General features: G+C 37.6%; 1 protein-coding gene across 1 annotated transcript in view; it reads right to left on the bottom strand.

Moving 5' to 3' along the window:
• The window catches only part of ROBO1 (roundabout, axon guidance receptor, homolog 1 (Drosophila)), a 147,069-nt gene that overhangs the window by 35,933 nt on the left and 88,675 nt on the right, over positions 1–22,461 (bottom strand). The window contains exons 15-20 of the mRNA XM_011932798.1: positions 18,466–18,663; positions 14,392–14,418; positions 12,905–12,947; positions 6,315–6,469; positions 2,451–2,786; positions 614–721 (exon numbers count right to left, since the gene is read on the bottom strand). Of these exons, the coding sequence (XP_011788188.1) occupies positions 614–721; positions 2,451–2,786; positions 6,315–6,469; positions 12,905–12,947; positions 14,392–14,418; positions 18,466–18,663 (867 nt within the window). The remainder of the gene's footprint in view (positions 1–613; positions 722–2,450; positions 2,787–6,314; positions 6,470–12,904; positions 12,948–14,391; positions 14,419–18,465; positions 18,664–22,461) is intronic.

Raw genomic sequence — 22,461 nt, 5'->3', positions numbered from 1 at the left:
GGCACTTACAGACTGAGGCTGGGAGGGCTGGGGAGGCACTTACAGACTGAGGCTGGGAGGGTTGGGGAGGCACTTACAGACTGAGGCTGGGAGGGTGCTTTACGAGGCTTCAGAGCAAGAACTGAGGGATCGTAGAGAGATGACAAACTGAGACAGGTTCCTCTTGGACCTGAATCTCGTGTTATTGTCTCTTAGGCTTTTGATTCTGCTCAGGCCTCCTCAAACATGATGTGCTTTTATAGGCTGGTTTCAAATGGCAACATATTTAGCAGGTTAACTCTATGTGCAACATTTTTAGTTACATTTTGGCCAAGGAGGAAAAAGAAGTCCCCACTGCCTTTAAAGATTAGGCAGACATGTTTCTTCTGGCTTTGCTAAAGCTCATTAACAAGAAAGAAAATAGGACACTCAGTCTTTGTTGCCAAGTAGAACATAAAATGATTTAGTGAGTGGAAAGTCCCTCAAATTGCAGAGACGAGACCATAACTGAGACTGAAATTACATAAAGTGATTTAGACGTGTCACCTACAAACGTCAGTCCATTGCACTCAATTTGTAATCTTGGAAAGTACCAGCTTTGTAAAGGAGCGGTTCTTTGGTTCGCCTTACTCACCAGACGTACTACTGCCCCGGTCTGAGCTGTTGTAGGATCCTCCTGTGCTCTGGTCATACGATTGGTTGTATGGGATAGTTGGAGGAATTGTGTCATTTGCTCGATAATCTAGACATGTCAGATAAAAAAAATTCTTTTCACTTTGTGAGCAATTTCGCATCTCTGCTTTATCTATGTTTCTGAGTAACTAAAGAAACAAATTGGACCATTTATTTGCCTTTGTTCTCTTTTATTGTTGTATTCAGATTGTCAGGATATAAAAAGGCTAACACTCCAGATATATATAAACTATATATAATTTTAATAATACAATATGATTTTAATAAGAAATCACAAAAAATATGTCTGCAGATCATAAAAAATAAATCACAGTAACATAAAAATAAAACTGAAACTTGTCAGCAAGGTTATTTCTAATAGAAAATATATATCCATAATAATAAAAAAACCAAGTATCTTAATTTGCCCCAGAAATGCTTCTGCTTACTTAGGCAAAGGTGAAAATCCAAATGACAAGCTCGCCACTGGAATGTAGTCAGTAATAATCTGTCATCTAGTTGCATTCCAGGTTCTTTATTATAGTCTGACATAGCAAATCTGCTTACAAGCAGCATAAACAATAAATCGGAGTTCTGAAGTATTTGTACGGAGGCTCTCAGGGCTTTCTGAGGCCCACAGTAAAACTATACACTACGAAGGAATCACGTGACAATAGTCTGAACCACCACTGCAAATTCCATGATTACAGAAACTGTCCTATTCATCTTTGTCAGTCTTTGTCATGAACTTATGCAGGAGTCTCGATCAAGATTTATTAAACTGGGTTATTCTACCAATCAAGTACTTTCTTAAACTTGAGAAAAGGCTAGCTGACTTCATTCTCAAGTTAAAACATAAGATTAACTTAACTGAAATTTTTAAGTTACATTTTTGTTATCTTCAACTGCGATAAATTGTATTTTCGAAGAAAATGTTACCAACTCAACCCTAAAGAAAATAAGTCTATATCTCCAATTATCTACCACAAAATGTATTCTTTACCTGGACTAGAGGGGTTGCACTGCCCCCATCTATTCACATTAGAGCAATCCTGGTTTTCCTAGAGGTATAACTTTGCAAATCGTGTTATTAAAGCAGTAGCCTAAAGGACTACAAAGAAATCAAACACCTACCTTTTCCAACTCATGCACATTACAATGCAGAAACATTTCCTTCAGGCCACAGAATACTATTCTGCGACTTCAAGTTAATACTAAACTCAATTTATTTTAGGTTCTATACGGACAGACTTCAATCAGGTCAACCAAGGAAATTTAGGTTCTAAAATTATACATTGTAGCAGTCTTAATAACCACATGAGGTGGGAGACATCCAACCGATGGAACCACTTCTCCAGTTCAAGTTTACTTAATTCTTTTATTTCAGGTTGATATAAAAATGCCACTGGTTTATGTGACCACATAGAAGCAATTATCTTCCGTCCTCTAGTGGAAAGAATGGGATAGTCTATGTATTGAAAATGTGAGGTATTGTGATAGTTGTACATCTGCCTCATGAATAAAAGATTGTCCCTCCCAATCCCTCACCTGCTGTTAAATTTAAATTAATCTCAAAACCATTTGAAAATACTTATATATCATTATAAAATAAATTTTCCAAGGTTACTGTTGTGCTAATTAACTCTTTGACACTGGAAATTTGGAAACCAAAGAAATAAGAAAATCTCAGCGACAGAAGAAAAGAGTTTACTTGCTAGTCGCAGACAAGTTTCGACATCTAGTCGAGGTGCGGAGAGTAGGACACAGAAACAGATGGGCACACGTGCAAGCCTCTTCACCTTTGTTCAGCTTGTTTTGCTCCATGATGTTGTACTGAACTGGCGCCACTTCCTGTTTCTGCTGTCCCAGCGGCTTCCAGTGCTTCTCGCCAGAGTCCCCGCTGCCGTTGTTCATGCTGTTGCTGAGGTTTGACTGGATGAGCTGAGTGGTGGCGTAGGGAGTGGGCTGCCCTGATGGATTGACAAAACGCCCATCCTTCAGATTTGGGCTATTGAAGGTTTTCATCTCATTGATTTTGTTACTAAGGTCCACATCACCATAAACAGCTGACTCAGGGAGCATCAGATTTGTTTGTTTGTTATCCAGTTGGTTGTTATAATTTGCTATACAATCAGCTATGTGCAATGGAGAGGAAAAGGAAAAAATCATTCTGCATGGTTATTCCTTTTAAATTTCTTTCTACGTAGCTTTGTGAGTCATAAGAAAATCGTTACGTAAAGTACAAGTGGGCTTAAATAAGATGAAAAAAAAAGGGCCAAATATCCACACGTGCTTTCCAAAGAAAATCAATAATTGAAAAAATAAAAGAGGGTACACAGAATTTGCAGAGACTAAATAAATTTGAATTTCTGATAGTGCTGAAGTAAACAATTCTACCAATTTAAAATAATTTTCATTTAATAGCCTCATTAATAAGAATTCCACTAAAATAATATATACATGTATATCTTTATGTGCCAACTTTTATTTCTTAGTCTTTGGTTACTGAATATTTGAAGCTACTGGTTAGATGCTGAAGCAACAGACAAAGCATATAAATTGAAAATCCAAAGGGAAAAAACTACTCATAGATAAAATAACTTGAGATTTTGATATTTTATAAAATATTTACATTTAAAAGATATGAGGAACGGGGTTAAAATGATAGTAAATAGTACTAAGGAGAATTCTATTAGTTTTTGGCGTAGTCGTGTTGGATAATCATTATCCGGAAAACCTTCTATATAATCATTTTCGCATGGTTTCATAATGACACCCAAGAAATATAAAATGACAATAATAATAACAAAAGGAAGCATAGTAACCTGGATCACTGAATCCAATAAAGACTAAAATAATACTTAAATATCTAATATCTCATTTCCACTCCAGTTTTCTCTCCATTAAAATATTTGGACATTAAATAACTGAATACACATATATAACATATACATTCGTATATATATATATATAGCCTGCAGTTGAAAATATTAAAATAGTAGGAAGAACTGAAATCATATTTTTAAATTAAAATAGTTTTTAAAGAGAAAAATTAGTTAAATTACAATGGTAAAAATATCATTATTTTATTCATGCTGTCCAAAAGTGGTACCAACTTAACAAGTCACCTGTAGCACTGGTTTTTAACTGGATATGTTCAAAAATTATAAATTAACATGCTTGTTACCAGAGATGTAAATGTGAATATAATCTTAAGAAAAATGTGTAACTTCTCTATCCTACTGTATTCAACTATTCTGCATTTCAACCATGAACCATCAGGGAGCAGAAATATTTGATTGATCTGGCCTTTGCGATTTCTATTTCTAATTTCTAGTTTTGTTTAACAGCGGTTAAGAAATACTATAAAGAGCACGCGGTTTTTGCATTCTCTTTTGTTTCGCCAACCTATCTATATGTGTGTTATCCGACAGAACCTTGGAGATATTGGACATGGTCTACTCTGCTTTGTCCGATACAGCAGCTACTAGTCACATGTGGCTACTGAGCACTAGAAATGTAGCTAGTGCAAAACAGGGACTGAGTTTTAAACTGCATTTTATTTAATTAAATGTAAACAGCCATCTGTTGCCAATGGCTACCATATTGGACAACACAGCTCTACCTATTAATTTAAATGGGTATCGCCATTTTTTCTCTTCTACAGGTCTCAACCCAGTTTTTCTTTTACTTATGATGACATGCGTATCTATCCATCCAGACACTCAGCATATGGACCGCCAGAGGGCAGAGACACGGCCACGTGGCTATGTCACGTCCATGGCCAGTGGAGACCCAGGATTCATTTTAAGGGCAGACATGCAGATTGCTCTGTGATTGGCTCTTTATCGTGCTTAACATCTTTACTTAACTCCAACTTCTCCCTCGCCTTTCCTTAACTGCATGGGTTATTTTACTTCTATCATCATAGAGATTCCTTACAATTATTTTACTATTTCCTATATTGCAAATATTGTTTTTTTTTTTTTGGGGGGGGTAAGAAATATATGGTAATTTTTATTCCTTTACATCTTGCATACTGTACATCCAATTTTTTACTATTATGTTTTGGCATGAAATTTTAGTCACATATACATCTGACCCAAAAAACAAACAATAGAAAATAAATGTATGCATACACACCTGCAAAATATATATATGTATATAAGAGCGTGTGTATATATACACATAATACACATATATCTATGTATGTGTATATATGTATGTATATATACACAATATATATACATATATATATCTCATGCCCTCAGGATTTGCTAATATACTATAAAATCTGATTTAAAATTTCAGTTAATTTTTATTTAAATTTTTGTATGACTGTTGTATATTATTATTATTACTGTTTTTGCTATTAAAGAATTTGGTTGATTGTAACTATGAATTTATTTACCTTTTGATCTATGTTATTCCCAAAATCTCAAAAATGATTAAATATGATTAAAGATTATTTAATTACAATTAAAAATTATATAGCAGGCACAGTAGCTCACCCCTATAATCCTAGCACTTTGGGAGGCTGAGGCAGGAGGGTTGCCTGAATGCAGGAATTTGAGACCAGCCTGAGCAACATAGCAAGACCTGCATCTCTACAAAAAATTTTTTTTAATTTGCAAGGCATGGTGGTGCCCGCCTGTGGTCTCAGCTACTTGGGAGGCTAAGGTGAGAGGATTAGTTGAGCCCAGGAGGCTGAGGTTGCAGTGAGCTGTGTTAATGCCACCGTACTCCAGCCTGGGTGAGAGAGTGAGATCCTATCTCAAAAAACAACAAACAAACAAACAAACAAAAAAGGTAAAAGAAATCGTAATCACATACATTCTTATCAACATAAATACTTGAGACCAGCCTGGCCAACATGGTAAAACCCTATCTCTACTAAAAACAGAAAAATTAGCTGGCTGTGGTGCTGTGTGACTGTAATCCCAGCTACTTGGGAGGCTGAGGCAGGAGAATCACTTGAACCCGGGAGGCAGAGGTTGCAGTGAGCCGAGTTTGCACCTCTGCACTGTAGCCTGGGCTACAGAGTGAGACTCTGTCAAAAAAAAATATTTTTAAAAAATACTTTTACCGCTGGGCATGGTGGCTCACGCCTGTATTCCCACCCAGCACTTTGGGGAGCTGAGGTGAATGGATCATGCGAGGCCAGGAGTTTGAGACCAGCCTGGACAACATGGCAAAACCCCATCTCTACTTAAAAATATATACATATAAAAATTAGCTGAGCCTGATGGTGCATGCCTGTAGTCCCAGCTACTCGGGAGGCTGAGGATGAGGCATGAGAAGCACTGGAACTCAGGAAGCAGATGCCACTACCCTCCAGCCTGGGTATCAGAGTGAGATTCTGTCTCCAATAAATGCATACATACATACATACTTTCACGTGATTTTATTTTCCCTCATTTGCTATCGATTGTATAATTCATCTTCCCAATTATCTGGGCAAAATACTTTTGGTGGACTTTAGCAAAGTATGGAGGTTAAGGGATGGAGAAAATACTTAAATCAGGCTATTTTGCTAAATGATAGTCAGCATTGGATAAAATATTGGTCAAATTTTATCTTCCCATGTAGGGAGAGGGAAAGAAAACATCTTCTGGCTGGTTCCTTAAAAAGCTTATACAGATCACGCTCTCTGTGTCCCTAACCTGGGCGACTGTAGGTAGTGAGGTTGCTGTCGCTGTTTCCATTGCCTGCCGTGCAGCAGTTGATGGAGCAGTCATTGTGATTGTTGCCAGTATTAGGCCACGTGTCTGCCAGCCATGGCTGCGTGGCAGGTTCGCTGATGTTGAGAAGTCCAGGCCTAAATAAAAAAATACATAAAAGCAAATGTTATATGAATAGAGAATGATATTTTCTCTATTGAAAATTCCAATAACTTCCTCATCTTGTTATTCTCACCAATCATCTGATGAACTATGCTGAATGACATTATTATCCCTTTGATTCTACGCTCAAGGCAACTTGCCATAAGGTCCTGGGATGCACCTCCATTCACACAGCCATAACTGTACACAGGAAGAGTTAACCTCCATTCACACAGCCATAACTGTACACAGGAAGAGTTAACCTCCAGGAAGAGTTAACCTCCATTCACACAGCCGTAACTGTACACAGGAAGAGTTAACCTCCACTCACACAGCCATAACTGTACACAGGAAGAGTTAACCTCCATTCACCTCCAGCCGTAACTGTACACAGGAAGAGTTATGCATCAGACCTAAAATCTCATATCGTTTGCAACGTTCTACTCTGCCTTTAGTCAGAATGGTTAAAAATCAAACATGGAATATGAAAATATTTTTGAGTCTTTTAGTAGCTTTAAAAAAATGCCCTAATTCAGATAGTTGGCACTTCTTCAGTTTGACCCATTAAAAAATTGTGACTCCTTAAAACTTCATTAAAAAAATGAAGCAAGCCTCTTTACTCGGACAATAGATGCTTCAAATTAAATGCGCTGGCGTATTTTTCTCCAAAACCATGCTTCATACCTAATGAGTTTGGGGGCTCTGTGACATTTTACACAAATCCTCATCAATGTTTCAGTGCATAGGTCTGTAAGCTTGTCAACATTTTCTCATGGTGACATTGTAAAATGTCATACATCCCAACATAAGCAAAGGAAAGCTGATGAATTAAATCTGATACAACAGAGATGCCCACTAAAAAGAATATTAGCGTTCATTTTGTTAGTTTTTGGCAGAAGATGTGATTCTTCTTTTGCCGTGCATTGGGAATGCCAAGTGCATCAGCGATTATTAATGGGAGCCCTGGACTAACAGAGCCAGGGACTCAAACTGGAGTTCAAGAGTGGCATTCTTCATTTCCTTCTCCAACACTGACTTCATACATACCTCCATTCAGCAGAAGAGGTGATGTCCCACTCACAATAAACAGACTGGCATTACAGACTCTGCAAACATTTTCTTGGTGGTTTTATTTTCTATGTTAAAATGCAATAATTATGTTTCTTATTTACCTGGGAAGCAAGACTCTGATATTTTACCTTCCATGGTTCTTATTCTAGCACACAGTCTACTGAGGAAATTTCGTATGCAAATGATGGTTGAGAAGTAATTCATTCTAAAAAAGGCTATGGGTTTATGATTCCTTTTTCTATACATATGTGGGTACATATATTTATATAATAAAAACAAATATTTACCCTTTGCTTATAATGTGTGAGGCATTGTTCTGTTTTTTTTTTTTTTTTTAACATGTATGAACTCATTTAGTCACCACAACAATTTTACAAGGGAGGTACTGTTATCCAAATTTTAAAGATGAGGAAATGGGACGTCTAAGAGATGTGAAGAAGTTTGTGCACGGTTATATAAAGTAAGTGAGTGGCAGAGCTGAAAATTAAACCCTAGCAGGCTGGCCCTAGAGTATACACTCTAATCTAAGATTTTATAAACACATATACTGGAAAGTGCTAACATTTCCCAAAGCTCTGGAATATTCTTAATAAAAGGAAGAGTGGAGAAAGTATTGGAAGTGTAAGCTGTTAAAACTGAGCCAACTTTACTATTAAAATTGTTGATAAATCGTGATTTGAAGAACAACATTTCCAAACTGTTGAAATTTTAAACATTTAAATGCAAGTTGTAACAGATATCTGGAGCCTTTGAAATAGATATTAGTTATAGAAATTCTGCATCTAGTAATCTTTTGCTTTCCTATTTTATTTTTCTTTGAACTTAAACTATGCATATTATCACTGTAGAAGTTATTAAAAATAAAACTCCATATGTGACACAGCAGAGATGTTACAGGACGTCTGAAATATGGGTCAAGAGGAAATTTTCCACAGACTGACCTACATGTTTCAAAAGAAATAGACAAATTTTTATGCTGCTCTGATTCCCTCTGAAAAATACTTTCATAGTGAATGCTTTGATATCATCATAGGCTGAGAGCTCTTTTCATATATATGAGTGATTTCCAACAGGAAGCTGACTTAACGGTTTACATCCAAGTTTTCTGTTTAGACTTGAATTTGGAATGCTAATTATTTAAGGCAGAAGGTGAGCTGTGATTACTGGCCCATGATGAACCTTAAAATGCCATGTATATATCTGAGAGGACTTTGAGGAAGTCAAGGTCATATGTAGCTACTCTAATAAGGGTGCTAAGGTCTTTTTTTAAACAATTTTCCAGGCTACCTTTATGTATTTGAGCTCAAGATATGAAGCAGAAGAAATCCACATGCTGGTTATAGGTATTAACATGTTCCTTAAATATTATTATATAATATTATCACATAATACATTAAGTGGATAGATTTGTGTCATGAAGAAAAAAGAGGGCAAATGCACTTTAGTAATTATATGGCAATTACCTTCAATTCCTACTCTTCTGTTGATATTCCAATCACTCACCCCAAGAAAGCCTATTTGAGCTGCTAAATCACAAAATAAAACACGACAGAGTCCAGGAGCTGGGGAAATGGTGAAGGAGCCTGGCAGGAAGGCTTGTCAGGCAATAGGCTGTCTCCCCTTCCCACTGGCAGACTGAATGAGCTCTAAAGCCAAGGGCTAGATCTCAGAATTGCCAATATTTTAAAGAGAAGCAACGGCTTGAGCTCTATTTCCTCACCTCCCACCAACAGGGAATGTGGTATTGGCATTCTCTACCAGGTTAGCCAGACTTTCCCGCCCCACCCTTCTCAGGTTTTCTCTGCTTTCTTGCTTTCTACTGTGGTTTGGATTAAGTACGTTTTTTTGGACACATTGCCTGGAATGTTTGAGGTAAGGAAAACAAATGAATAGAAACAGTTACTTAATATTTCCATGACCATTTCCCCGGATTTTCTCACAATTTCTTTGCTCTTTTTAAGTTGGGAAGGGGTCTCTTTGCTTACCACAATCTTCATTCTCTCTTTTCCAGGAATAGCCACATTTGCAAGGTTCACAATTATAACAGAGTTCTAGATAACCTTCTCCTTTTATTAGAGGAAAAAAATACAGCCTCCAAAAGTTCTCTGATGTCACCAAGGACTGAACTCAGGCCTTCTGACATTCATTTATTCAATGGTTCATTCATTTTTTTCTTACTTATAAGTGACATCTTTAAAAAATTCATCTTTCGTGTCATTTATCACATTTATTTAATTCAATAAATTACATTTATTACTTTATTAAAAATCCATTTATCAATAAATAAACCACGTAATCTCCATCCTCCAGGAACTCACATTCTCTTGTCAGAGGTAATCATTATCTACCAGGAGTTGCCAAACATTTTCTGTAAGGGACCAGAGAGTAACGTTTTAAGGCTTTCCAAACCGTATCGTTTCTTTGATAACTAGTCAACACTGCCAATGTGGCTCAAATACAGTCATAGAAAATATGTAAACAAATGAGTCTGGCTGTATTCTTACAAAACCTTATTTACAAAAACAGGTGGCAGGCTGGATTTGGCCCAAGAGACATCATTAGCTGACCTCTGATACAAACAAAAGATAATGGCATCACCTTATGTTAGGTGCTTCATTGAGGTAACTCCACATCAGAGAGTTCATGGAGGGCAGAGTAGGTGGAATTCCGTAAACTGAGAAGGGTCGCTGGGTGGGGAGACAGTCCAGACCTATATAGTACATGGGCAGTGCAGTAAGGACACAGAGGAAAATGCAATCTTGGCCAGTGACAGGTGGTGATACAGTGGATTGTAGGGTCTGGCACATTCTGAGGTGTGAAGTCTGCAGAGCCCTAGAGCTTTTGGACTTTGCATATTATGGCCAGTTTAGATCTGATACTCTAAACATGGTAGGTCCTGTTGATAATGGGATTGTCTGGAGCTCAGAAACATGATCAATATGCATTTCAAAAGATCATTCTGTCTCCAGTGAGCAAAGGGAATTAGCAGGAAATAGTGCTAATGAAGGTATTATAGATAAAGGTAGGACTCCTGAGAGCTTTTGTCATAGATTAGGCAAAGGAGAAGCAGGGCTGGAAATGAAACAATATGAGAGTGAAAGGAGTTAAGAGACAGCATCAACAAAACGCAGTAACGGATACAGGAGATCCAAGAGGATGGATGGAAGGTTTTTGCTTCGGTGTCATTAACCAAGTGAGGTAGGAGGTCCAGTGAGGACTCGAGAGTCTGGAACACACGAGGGAAACCAGAGCTTTAGGGACACACACAAGAGAAGTCAGTGTAGGAGTCTGGTTCATTATCCCTCTCTGATCTCACTGGATCACGAAACACAGACACACACACAGACACACACACTGACACACACACAGACACACACATCCATAAGTGGCTAGGAAGGAGGCCCCTTCGTAAAGCATCCTTATTGTCCTCATCCTGCTTTATTTTTTTCTACAGCATTTATCAACTGCTGATATTATACAGTTGACTTTTTAAAAAAATGCTTATTATTCATCTTGCACTCCCCCACTACAACCTAAGGTCTAGAAGGGCAGGAATTTTTGTCCACTTTGCTTACTGGTGCATCCGAAGTAAGTCCGTCACATAGTAAGTGTTCAATATATGGCACGAATAAATAATTTTAACGATTTGTATATAACTGACATTTTGAGCACTGACTCTGAAATCTTTATTGAACTGTTGCCTCCGTAATATCCCAACATGGTTTAGCATTTCATTTAGGAAAATGATCATTTCTACTTAGTCTTTGAAGTAAATCAGTTTCACTGCCAGGGATTCTATTTTTAAACTTAAAAAGCTATGTTTGTTTTGTGATACTGTGAGCTTTCCAAATAGACAGCTCAGGAACTTGGTAATCTTTCCATCCTGCCGTAGCAACTAGCATTTGCTACCTATGCGTTCCTGCCATCGTTTCCCATGTGCTAGTTTGCTCTATCCAGGTTGCAAATTCTTTTAGAGTAGGAACCAGGCTTATATTTCTGTAAGTGCCTGTGTCTGTGATATTTGTGTACACATGCCCATGCACAGAGGCTAGTGAAGAACATATCAAAGATGCTCAAGAAGCACTTTCACATGCTTTGATTAACGAGGAGGCTGAAATATACACATGTAATGAAGTGGTTATAAAATCAGGTATTCCAGATTCACCCATGAGAGAATGTTCTCATGCCAGAGGCTCTTTCATGAATGTCTGGGCTGTGATTTAGATGGAATTCCCCTGGATGCACAAACATGCCCTGCTTTAATTCCTGAATCAAGTGGATTTATTCCTTATGAAAACCTTCCTAGCTTTGAGTCTGTCACTGGCTGGCTTTGTTTCACAGGTATGAAACCAGGAAGTGAGCAATGCCCAGGAAAGAAAAGATTAGTACTTGTCGCCAAATTTGTACAGCACTGGCTAAAGGTGGTCAACCTTTATTTTTTTAAACCACTTCTTAAATTCAGTCATTTTCTTATCTGATGGTATGTTCCTTTAACTCAGGAATAATATCTTCCTCATTTCTAGCTTTCCAGTAGCAGCCATGTTACACAGCTGTACAAAGAAGGGAATTTAGTAAAGTTCACTGAGTTTGAATTATAAGATGGTTTTGGTGGAAGATTTTTTTTTTTTACACCGTAAACTAGATGTTACTGTTTTGGAGAAAAAAAGAAAACATCTTATTGCGAAAAATTCTGAAGCTTGGCTCATCACGTAACTTATACCTTACTTCAGCCCCTTTAAGCTGGATGTCACATCAATTTGTGATTTCTCCGTGAATATATTAAAGTTCACTGAATAATAATTACTTTAAAAATCATAAATATAAGATTGAGATTCATTTTAATTAGAGGAGGGAAAACGTTCTTTGTTAACAAGCTACCCAGACTTCCTCTTTTATTTCAACACATTTTCCTGCAAATGGAGATGTGAACTACTTTGAATTCATAACAAGAACGAACAAACATAACCTACAACTTATGAGCAATTGTTGTGTTCAGCAGGTTTTTCAAATGAACACTTTTTCTTTGATAGTATTTGTTAACTAGCTGTATTTGTTCATCTTCGTAAATGCCACAGCTTAGTCACTTTAACGCCTTTTAATCATTTGCTAAATCTGCGTCTCTTTCTCGGTTAAAGTGCGCTCTCTGGTGGTCACTGATTAAGATGCAACTACCCCAATCAACTACATTTGTGTGTAAACAGCTTGGTTCAACAGCACAGTTAAATGGAGTCTTTCTCAAGGAATTAAATACATTTCACCTTGAAGTTAGACTTTTTAAGCAGAGAAAGTGGTGTCGTTGAGGAAGATGAAGAAATATTTGGAATTCCCTGTAGGATCTACAAAACAAGCAAGATAATTACCTCCCTCCACTGCTGACAGCTTCGCCTCCTCTCTGGTAAGTTACTAGAATGTTACGAAAAAAAAGGAACAATTAATAGACATTCATATATCAAAAGCTATTACATTCGTGAGCAACTTTTTAAAAATGGAACTCCTTCTGTCTTCCTACATAGAAGCATTGCAAAAATCATCACAAGATGTAACAGATTTCTGATTCAACTAGTGACATTTCTTTAACTATTGTATAGAATTATATATACATATCATATATCAAATTATATATATATAATTAGATGTCTATATATCACTCTTATTTTCTTCATGTTCCCATAAGGTGGAGAATCAAGAAAAAGCAAAACATCAGTACATTCTTATTAAATATAACTATTACACATCTGTACATTAGCATTCCCATGGATTTCCATTTTGAATTGATTATTGGAGCACATAATTTCATGATTTTATATAAGTGTAAACTTAAACTCAGGAAAAAAAAAACCTACTAGATTATTTTCCCAGAAATATAGGTACCAGTAAGTCAAAGATAAATGTTAAAATAAAGCTTTCCACACACAAAGATGTATGCCAAGTTGTGACTATTAATTCATGTGACCTATTTTTTATTGTGGCTTGTGCAAATTATTTCTTATTATATTTTCATCAGACATGTATAGATAATCAAAATATATTATAATGCTCTTGAAAGCATTCTCAGAGTAATAAATGTGGGGTGGAAAATTTTAACCATAACAACAACAACAAAAGATTTGCACATAGTTAGTTAGGCTAAGTGGTTAAGAAGATTAGCTTTTCTGTAAATACAGACACATTTTCTAAGAAGAAATGTGTTTTTAAAGCTGCCAAATTCTGCTACTTAGAAGAACTCCAAACTGGAAGTGTGCTACAGAGAGATAACTGCTCCCAGTGATGACAATAACCGGATTAAAACTGAGAGGGCGTAACTACAGGTACAGCTTTTCCTGGAGGTGATGTGACAGAAGAGGACCCATTTTGAATAGAATGGAATATTAGGATTCTGACTTAGGGAAAATGAAAAGTTTCATCTTTCACATGTGCTGGATATTTTGGTTACCTTTAACAATATTGATTCCGGGGACAGAGAAATACAAGGGAGAGAAATTTTTGTTGGAAAATTCGAAAGCTTAAGTTGAAAAATGCACTGCCAAGTCTGAAATAGTCAATAAGATCATTAGCATGTTAAATCATGCTGAAAGTAGAGAGAGTGTGTCTACTTAATGAAACACATGCAAACAAGGCTAAGATCCAGTGTGGAATTGTGAATACATCATTGCATCAAATGGAAGAAAAGCAACACCAACCATTTCTACTTTAAACACATGCCTGGTGTGAGTAAATCAAGTATTATATGCCACTTTAAGTTCTTACCCCCAACTTACTGCAGAAAATGAAATAAAAACAGAAACACAATAGTAGAACACATGCCAAACTAACAATGGAAAGGAGGAGGGTAAGTGCAAATATATACCTGTTGGTGTGAAGGTAAAAGACGGGACTGAAAATCAAAACAAAATATAAACCAGTTATTAAGCTGAAGAGAGAAAGGGAACATATCACATTAGTATAAATCAAGCAGACAGCTGAACATAAAACAAATGTAAATAACTAAGCCAGTAGTTCTGATACTCTGATCTATGAATAAAACCAACTCTGAGGTTAAATAAAGAAGCTTGTCTCTACAGGTACCATTCTGAAGCGTCTGACATTCTAGTACGCTCAGGAAGGGAATTCTGCTAGGTTAGCCTGCAAATGACCCTGCATTTAGTAACACAGATTTAGCTCATGGCTTTCGTACAAACAAGAATCCCCACTATTAATCATCTCCAAACACAGGATGATGGATTCTTAAACAAGTATTATCAGAGTCTTACTGGACCTTATCTAGAAATCTGAAAGTAAATGCTTATAAAAGTGAACTACTAGATACACTTATGTACTCAACATTGAGACAAAAAAAGAGAGAAAGAAGGAAAAGAAGGAAAGGCAAGGAAAGGGGAAGAAAAAACAAACAAACACAACGAAAGGAAAGGAAAGCAAAGAAAAAGAGGAACTGAATAAAAGAGAACCACAAAATTTAACTGTTTCGCTGAGGGGAAATGCCTGACATCTTATCACATAAATGACATTTCTTATCATCATAAAAATTTGTGAACGGACAGAAAAAACTGGAGTTTTAAATTCTAATTTCTTTGAGTTGACTTTCAGAAGCTTCCTAGAAGTAGACTGGGCATTCTTTTAATACCACAGTAGAAGCTAAACAATAGAACAATAACCCTTCTGAAAACCGTCGCTCTCTCTGCAGTTATAAATCTTAATCTAATCAATAATGCCTGAAATTGAACTGCAGACCTCAAAAGTAGCAGCCATTCCTCCCCCACTTTTCCTATCTTCTCCCATTCCTGGGGGGTTGGATAACGGCAGAGCAATTTCCATGTCATTTCATAGAGGGAGGAGATTGACTTATTTCCAATCTCTTCATGTTAAATTAAAGTAAACGCTGCTCTGGTTAAAAAAAAAAAAAAAAGCAAGGAAATATATGTTATTCCCTTTAAGATTAAAGTTTCTTTAAAATAATATTTAGTACAAACAAACTAGAATATTGATTACTTATCATGTATCAAAACACTGCCAGAATTATATTTTCTATTTCACATTTGAACATCTCCAGGAAATTTACTGTAAAATCGGAGCATTTGGGGTTGCAAACTGAAAGCTATAGCATCCTCTGCAATTGCCAGTTCTTACCAAGACACTTTATCTCTGAGCATACTAGAAAGAACAAAAGCAAAAACCTCAATGCTGCATCCCCAATTTATACCCTGGCCTTCGTTTGTAGCACAGCAATCCCTGTTTTAAGAATCTTATTGTGTTTTTTTTTCAGTCAGGTCTTTTCAGAGTCAGTGTAATTTAGCTACATTCAAAAATTCAGAGCCATAGTAACAAGTCTTCATAAAAAAAAAAAAATGAAAGGTGCATTTGAAACTAAAGCTATTCAAGCAAGAATGGAGTGCCTGAACATTAATTTGCAATCACAAGGACACCGGGAAAATATGAAAGGTCCTTGTCATTACTTCTCCTAGCTAACTGCTAACCCCACTTTGAGGAACTGAAGAAGAGATGAAAAGGAGGTCAATCTAAATGAAATTTTCACTGCTAGCACACCAAATAGCAACTTAATTTTCAAAGCTTCCAATAATATAATAAACTCTCTGTGTCCCTAAGTGATGCTGGTGCACTATGTGAATGCATGTGGCAGGGGGTACCCAGCGAACTGGCAGATGTCACACCGACAGCTAAATGTAAGGGGGAAATGTTAAACAGACTCACTATTCCCCCAAAGTGACACTCTGGCTTGATGTTTTACAGGTCAATGGGCTCTTTCACGTTTTTTATTCTTTAAAATATTTCACTTTCTTTTTTCTTAAAATTACTGGCATTGACTTTGGCATAGAAAATTTAAGATCTCAAAATGCACTTAAAAAATTGCATAGAAACAAAATGACGAAAAAGTGCCAACAGGACAAAGTGAAGAAAGCAGAATCAAATGCTCATCCAATTACATTTGTAATTATGTTCTATGATTTCTGCTTAAACACAAGCTAAGCTGAAGGGACACTGGTATTAGTGTAATAGGTTTTGCACAAAGAGGACACAGGCATTTGTCGGCATGCTCAAAGCACGTTAGTAAAGAAAGAGAAACACTGCAGTAGGAAGGAGAGTGCATGTCACATTTCTAGAGTTCAAGACAATGTAGAGCATTAAATGAGTATCATCACGTAGCTGTGGCACCTCCTAAGAAACCCAGGATTCCCCCGACTGGCTATTTGCAAAACAGAGTTGATGACGGAGGTATTTTGATGATGAATTCAAGAGACTCCACATCTCTATGTTAATTAGTCACCCTTTTCCTCATTCAAATCAGCTTTCTAAACATCTTCTACCCCTAACGCCCTACCCCTTCCCCGCTGCACCACACAAAGACACCCAAAAACCCCTTGTCTACCATTATTTTTAGTCAAAGGTTTTATATGGTAACATGTGCCTGACATTCTTCTACTTTGTATACATAATGAGCGCCAGTTCTCTTTTCAGTAACCTCCAAGCCCTCATTTTCCATTTCACAGGCGGGAATATTGACATACTGCTTCATCCCTAGATAGGACACATATCTGAAAAAAACATATTTAAGGATGATAATGCTAAAGCAAATGTATGTACATGAAGAAACTGCTGCTGAGCCACGGGCAGGTGGCTAGGAGATTTACTTTTATAGTGTTGGTGACGCATTTGTGTTGACTCTTGCTGAGTCCCCTTGTGACGGAGAACACAAATATTTTAGATTGCTGTCCCATACTGTTTTATGTACGTGTAGGGGCATTCAAGTTCTAGCTAACATGAAAAATTCTGACTTTGTCATATAATCGGCCAGGGAACAATCTGGCCAACATGTGTAAGAAATGTTCACTTATGTAGAAAATTGGGGGGAAAAGTTGGTGATGGCAGGATAGAAGACTTTTTTTTTTTAATTGGAAATCCTTTTTAAATTTGCTCTGCAGCAAAGCAAAGCTGTTGCATGAGACTGAAGGATGGGCCCTCTAATTTGTATAATCTGCCACTTAGTCAGTACAATTCTGAGAGCAAGAATGGAGTACCAGAAGTGATCTTGTTGGACTAATGGCATAAACTCGGGTGTCCCTAAAAACTGCAACTTACAACCATCTAACCTAACCTACAGCCAAGATCTGAGGCTCAGAATCGATGAAGATATCAAAGGGGCAGGGAGCATTGTCTGCCTGACACTGTTAACAATTTCCTTTGAGAACGCAAAACACAAAAGTGTCAGCAGGCTTCAGAGTTTAAGGATAAGTAGCAAAAGTATCTGTGAAAATCTTGGCATATTTGGGTGATCTTTAAAATTGTAAATAATAATAGTGGCCAAGTAAGCTGTCTTCTTTAAAACTGTAAACCTATTTGTAATAAAATCACCATCACTAAGTAACAGCATACACATATTCCATTTCGCAACTTTATAATAATAAAAATGGACGAACCCTCTTCTCTCCGTAAGCAACAGTACATCACTCAGCCACGCCTTCCATATTCACCAAGAAAGGAGTATTTTATACATAATCAAATGGCAGTATTTTCTATTTTGCTTCACAGAGGATAATGGTGTCTCCTCTGAAACTGCGTGAGATTGTTTCAAGGTTGCGTTTATAATTCCAATAACAAGGACGTTAAAAATTTCCCTCAAGAATATCAGGCAATAAAATAATTCCCTAAGAGAAAAGGGAAATGGTCTAACAGCCAAAGGTAGACCTACCTTGGCGAAATCTATTTGAAAGGAACTGAGCCCTAAGGAACTGATCAACTCTATTTGTAGTTCTGCTACGTAAGAGAAGTTAGTAAACGCACTTTTGAACATCTTTATATATTAAGAAATGTTTAGAGGATATGCATAATCATGAATAATTTGGAATCAAATATTAAAATCAAGAGTTTTAGAAACATTAAAAGATGAAAACCTTGGGAAAGCGAATACCTTTTCTGATACCCGCGTAAGTACTAGTAAGTCCGCTCCTCTTCTTGCGGTGTCGATAAAGCCAGATGCTGAAGACCGTGAGGATGACCCAGCAGGCCGCTCCGATGCCTGCTATGAAGGCCGGCTGCTTCACGACGTCAGAAATCTGCTGAGCCAGGCTGACTTGGTCCTCGGGTGGCACAGGGTTCCCGTGGGAATCTGAAAAGCCACCTTCCGATTAACGTGGGCCTCAGACTCAACGCAGTAGCGCTCGCGCTCACTTGTGGCTGCCAGTACTTTGTTAATTTCTAGATGATGATTTGTTTTCCTCTCACACCACTCACCATCATCAAATAAAACAGCTCATACTGCTGTCAGCAAAATTGCACAATGCTATTTATGTATTTCAACGGAAAGCAAGCGAGGCAGCCGTATAGAATCATGCTTAAAAGCGAAAGCAATGGCACCTGTTTCTCTTTCCCATCCAAAGAGCTCTGCAGTTACTGCTTAGATTTTAAGTCTCACAGGACAGTGCTAACTAACTGAGAAAAATACAAAACATAACACTAAAAACATGAAATACTTTCATACACGTACAAATAATACATGTACAAATAAGGAATATTTAATAAGTATTTACAGACAAGATATAAACTTTCTCAGACTTCTATAGGCATGCTTAAATAGTATGTTCTTAAAAAAGGAAATAAAATTTTATTTCCTCTCTAAGCTAGATATGGAAAAGTCTCTATATGTATGTCTGTGTACCCCCGACACTAACACTATATTGTAAGACATTTAATTGTCTTAGAAACACATTAATTAACGTAAGTTCAGAAAGACCTATACAATTCAGGGTCAGGAAAACCCAAAGAAAAATTAAGATAATGTTACTATTGGAGGAGTCATGGATAATCTCTCCATTAAAGTAACAATCATGGTGAGCAATAGACAAAATAATGTTAAATATGTAAAGGAATTATAATATCAAGGGTTATGAATAGTCAAAAGGGCTCATATTTTCTGCTGGCCATTTTGATTCAATATTTAAAAATTGACGGAATATATGGCTAATAAAATGTACTTAGTTTACATTTATGTTTTAAGCCTACTGAGTTTTTTCAAGCCCACCACAGCACCCAGTCACACAAGAGGTCTGCAAAGTTGCTGTAGAGAACTGGAGGCTGTATCATCAAAGCAATATCTAATTTTGTTGGCACTGAGTGATATCAACCCTGAGGGTGCCCACTGTGCAGAATGCCCACCTCTGTCTGCAGTTTTGATGTTCTTCCCCCACCACATCTGGTGAAACAAGAAGGTGTTGGCCCGTTTCATTAGGATTGGTGCTTTCTTACAATTATTAAATCATTTGACTCTGGTACATATTGTTGTCATGAGTTCTTATAATTTTATGTGGCCTCAGCATTGATTTTGAATCTAAGTTTAACCTTCTCATAGGTGTCTCACTGATACCCTTGACAGTTTCCAGTTCCCTGCTTCCCTCCAGTTCCTCAGCATGGTCAATCCAGGTATCTGCCTTATACGACTGACTTTTGGTGACCACTTCCCTATGGGATATGTAGATGCGACTTCCTTGACTCACCCCAGGGACGCCACACCCCTCATGGACTGTGCAGATATGCCACAGTGACTGTTCTCAGACAGAATGTGACCCCATGGAACTTGTGCCATTTGCTCTAAGAACCCACCAGTTGGAACTCCCCAAAGGAAACCTGCCTGGGTAATACCTGCAAGGGCCAAAAGGCCTCAGTGCCTAGGTTTTCCCTCTCTGGACCCCCACCTGCTGGTCGAGCACATTGCCCCGGTGGCCTTGTCGGCCCTTGTCGGCACACCCTCTGTCCCACGGATCTGTGCATGTGTTTTTGATGTGTTGTCTCCTCTGAGTCTCATCTAAGCAACACACTGGAAGGTTTTAACTTTCCTCCCAGTCACGGCTCTCCTAGGAGGGGTCATATTGACAGGAGTAAGCCGGACACAGGTCAGATGAGAGCCACAGGGACATCTGCCAGTATAAACAAGTTTCCTGTGCGAGGGACACCTGGTCATGGGTTGAACACTGAGGCGTTATGCTGTCTGCCAGGATTAAAAAGCATCCTGTGAAAGGCACAAAGTGAACACCCACAACCAAATTCTCCAAAGCCCTGTCAGGGCAGGACTAGAGTTTATAGCCACTCTGCAAAGAGAGACCTTAAGACCAAATTAGAAAGAAATACAGCAATTCTGCTAATACAATCTGCTTTAAGAGAGAAATACTTTTCAATCCAAAATACATTTTTTTCCAGAAAGATAATTGGTATAACTCATTACACATGAATAACATTTTTTACGGATTCTTCTTTCAATGATTTTTTCCTTATTAAAGGACATTGCATCTTGATAAGAAAACTGGAAGGAAAAATAAGCAGCATTCAATGATGAAGGAAACAGCCTTCAGGAAAACTGCACCCCTTTCAATGCAAAATGGCTAAATTCCTTCTCATGTTGTACGAGTGTGTGTGGTTTTTCAGTTTGCTTTTTTCTTGAACAGAATTCCAGATCTCATTCTATAGAGGGTCAAGGCTGAAAAACCTATTTTCACAAGCAGTTACCTGCCTTTCTCTGTTTGTTGAATGAAAGTTTTATTTCATGTTCCAGACTCTTTTATTACCTCTGGTTATCCTAAGAGCACTTCATCCTCTTAAAGTTCACCAAGCAGACCTATTCTTCTTATTCCTAATACATTCTTTGTATCTGCTAGGTTTATAGATTTCATGGCTATTTGTGCAAGGTTAAGATGGGTAGCCTCAGATAATATGGAAACAGCCAAGAGAGGTCCTATGCAAGTAACCAGATGGACTTAACAGACTCAAGTGTGGTGTGACTAATGAATTAAAACAGGCACTCGCTGGTTCAGTCTTTGTCTTCCTGCAGCTGAGCCTATATTAGGAGATGGAAAAATGGAACTCATTTATAATTTCAAGGAAACCAATTTGGCCCCCATGGTTTCAATCTTAAATAAATAAAATTATACATGGTCATTTTCCCAATTTATCTTCCAAAAAATAGAACTAAGTAGTCTTCAGTCATAAAAATAGGTAAACAACAATAATATATAGAGTCATCACAATGTTAACTTATTTCAATGTTAATAAATTCATACTGAAATTTAACAAAATTGGGCAAATGTTTGAATATCAACTATTTTCTCCATCTAAACTGTTTTCCTCCACATCTTATATAAATGTGCAACAGATGCATCAAGCAACTCATTTTGTTATAGTTTCTTGTGTTGCTTGAAACAAACCAGGAGCTATTTTTGTTTAAAAGATTTATTTCGGCCGGGCGCGGTGGCTCAAGCCTGTAATCCCAGCACTTTGGGAGGCCGAGTCGGGCGGATCACGAGGTCAGGAGATCGAGACCATCCTGGCTAACATGGTGAAACCCCGTCTCTACCAAAAAAATACAAAAAACCTAGCCGGGCGAGGTGGTGGGCGCCTATAGTCCCAGCTACGTGGGAGGCTGAGGCAGGAGAATGGCGTGAACCCGGGAGGCGGAGCTTGCAGTGAGCTGAGGTCTGGCCACTGCACCCCAGCCTGGGCGACAGAGCGAGACTCCGTCTCAAAAAAAAAAAAAGATTTATTTCTATATATAATCATTGGTTATCGTTTTAAAAAATATTTTGTTTTACTAGTTTTTGGAGAACAGGACGTTTTGAGTTACATGGATAAGTTCTTCAGTGGTAACATGAGTGCAAAAAATCAAATTTTAGCCTATGGCTGTGAAAGAGAGAGCAAGTTTTTCCCTAAAAGCTTGAATGGAACTCTCATCTAATAGAGCTGTTAGGAGGAGCCTTCCTGGCCAGCGACTTAGTTTTGTAGTGACCCCATTCATCTGCTTGTAGTCACACTGAGGGAGTGAGGTGCACCCTGTGTAGACCTGCACCATTGAGCACTCCCATAGACGAGGAGTGAGGTGCACCCTGTGTAGACCTGCACCATTGAACACTCCCATAGACGA

Source organism: Colobus angolensis, unplaced genomic scaffold (assembly GCF_000951035.1).
Source record: "Colobus angolensis palliatus isolate OR3802 unplaced genomic scaffold, Cang.pa_1.0 Scaffold98, whole genome shotgun sequence".
NCBI lineage: Eukaryota > Metazoa > Chordata > Mammalia > Primates > Cercopithecidae > Colobus > Colobus angolensis.
Note: the sequence above shows the minus strand (reverse complement) of the source record. Positions and strands in the feature narration are given on the sequence as shown.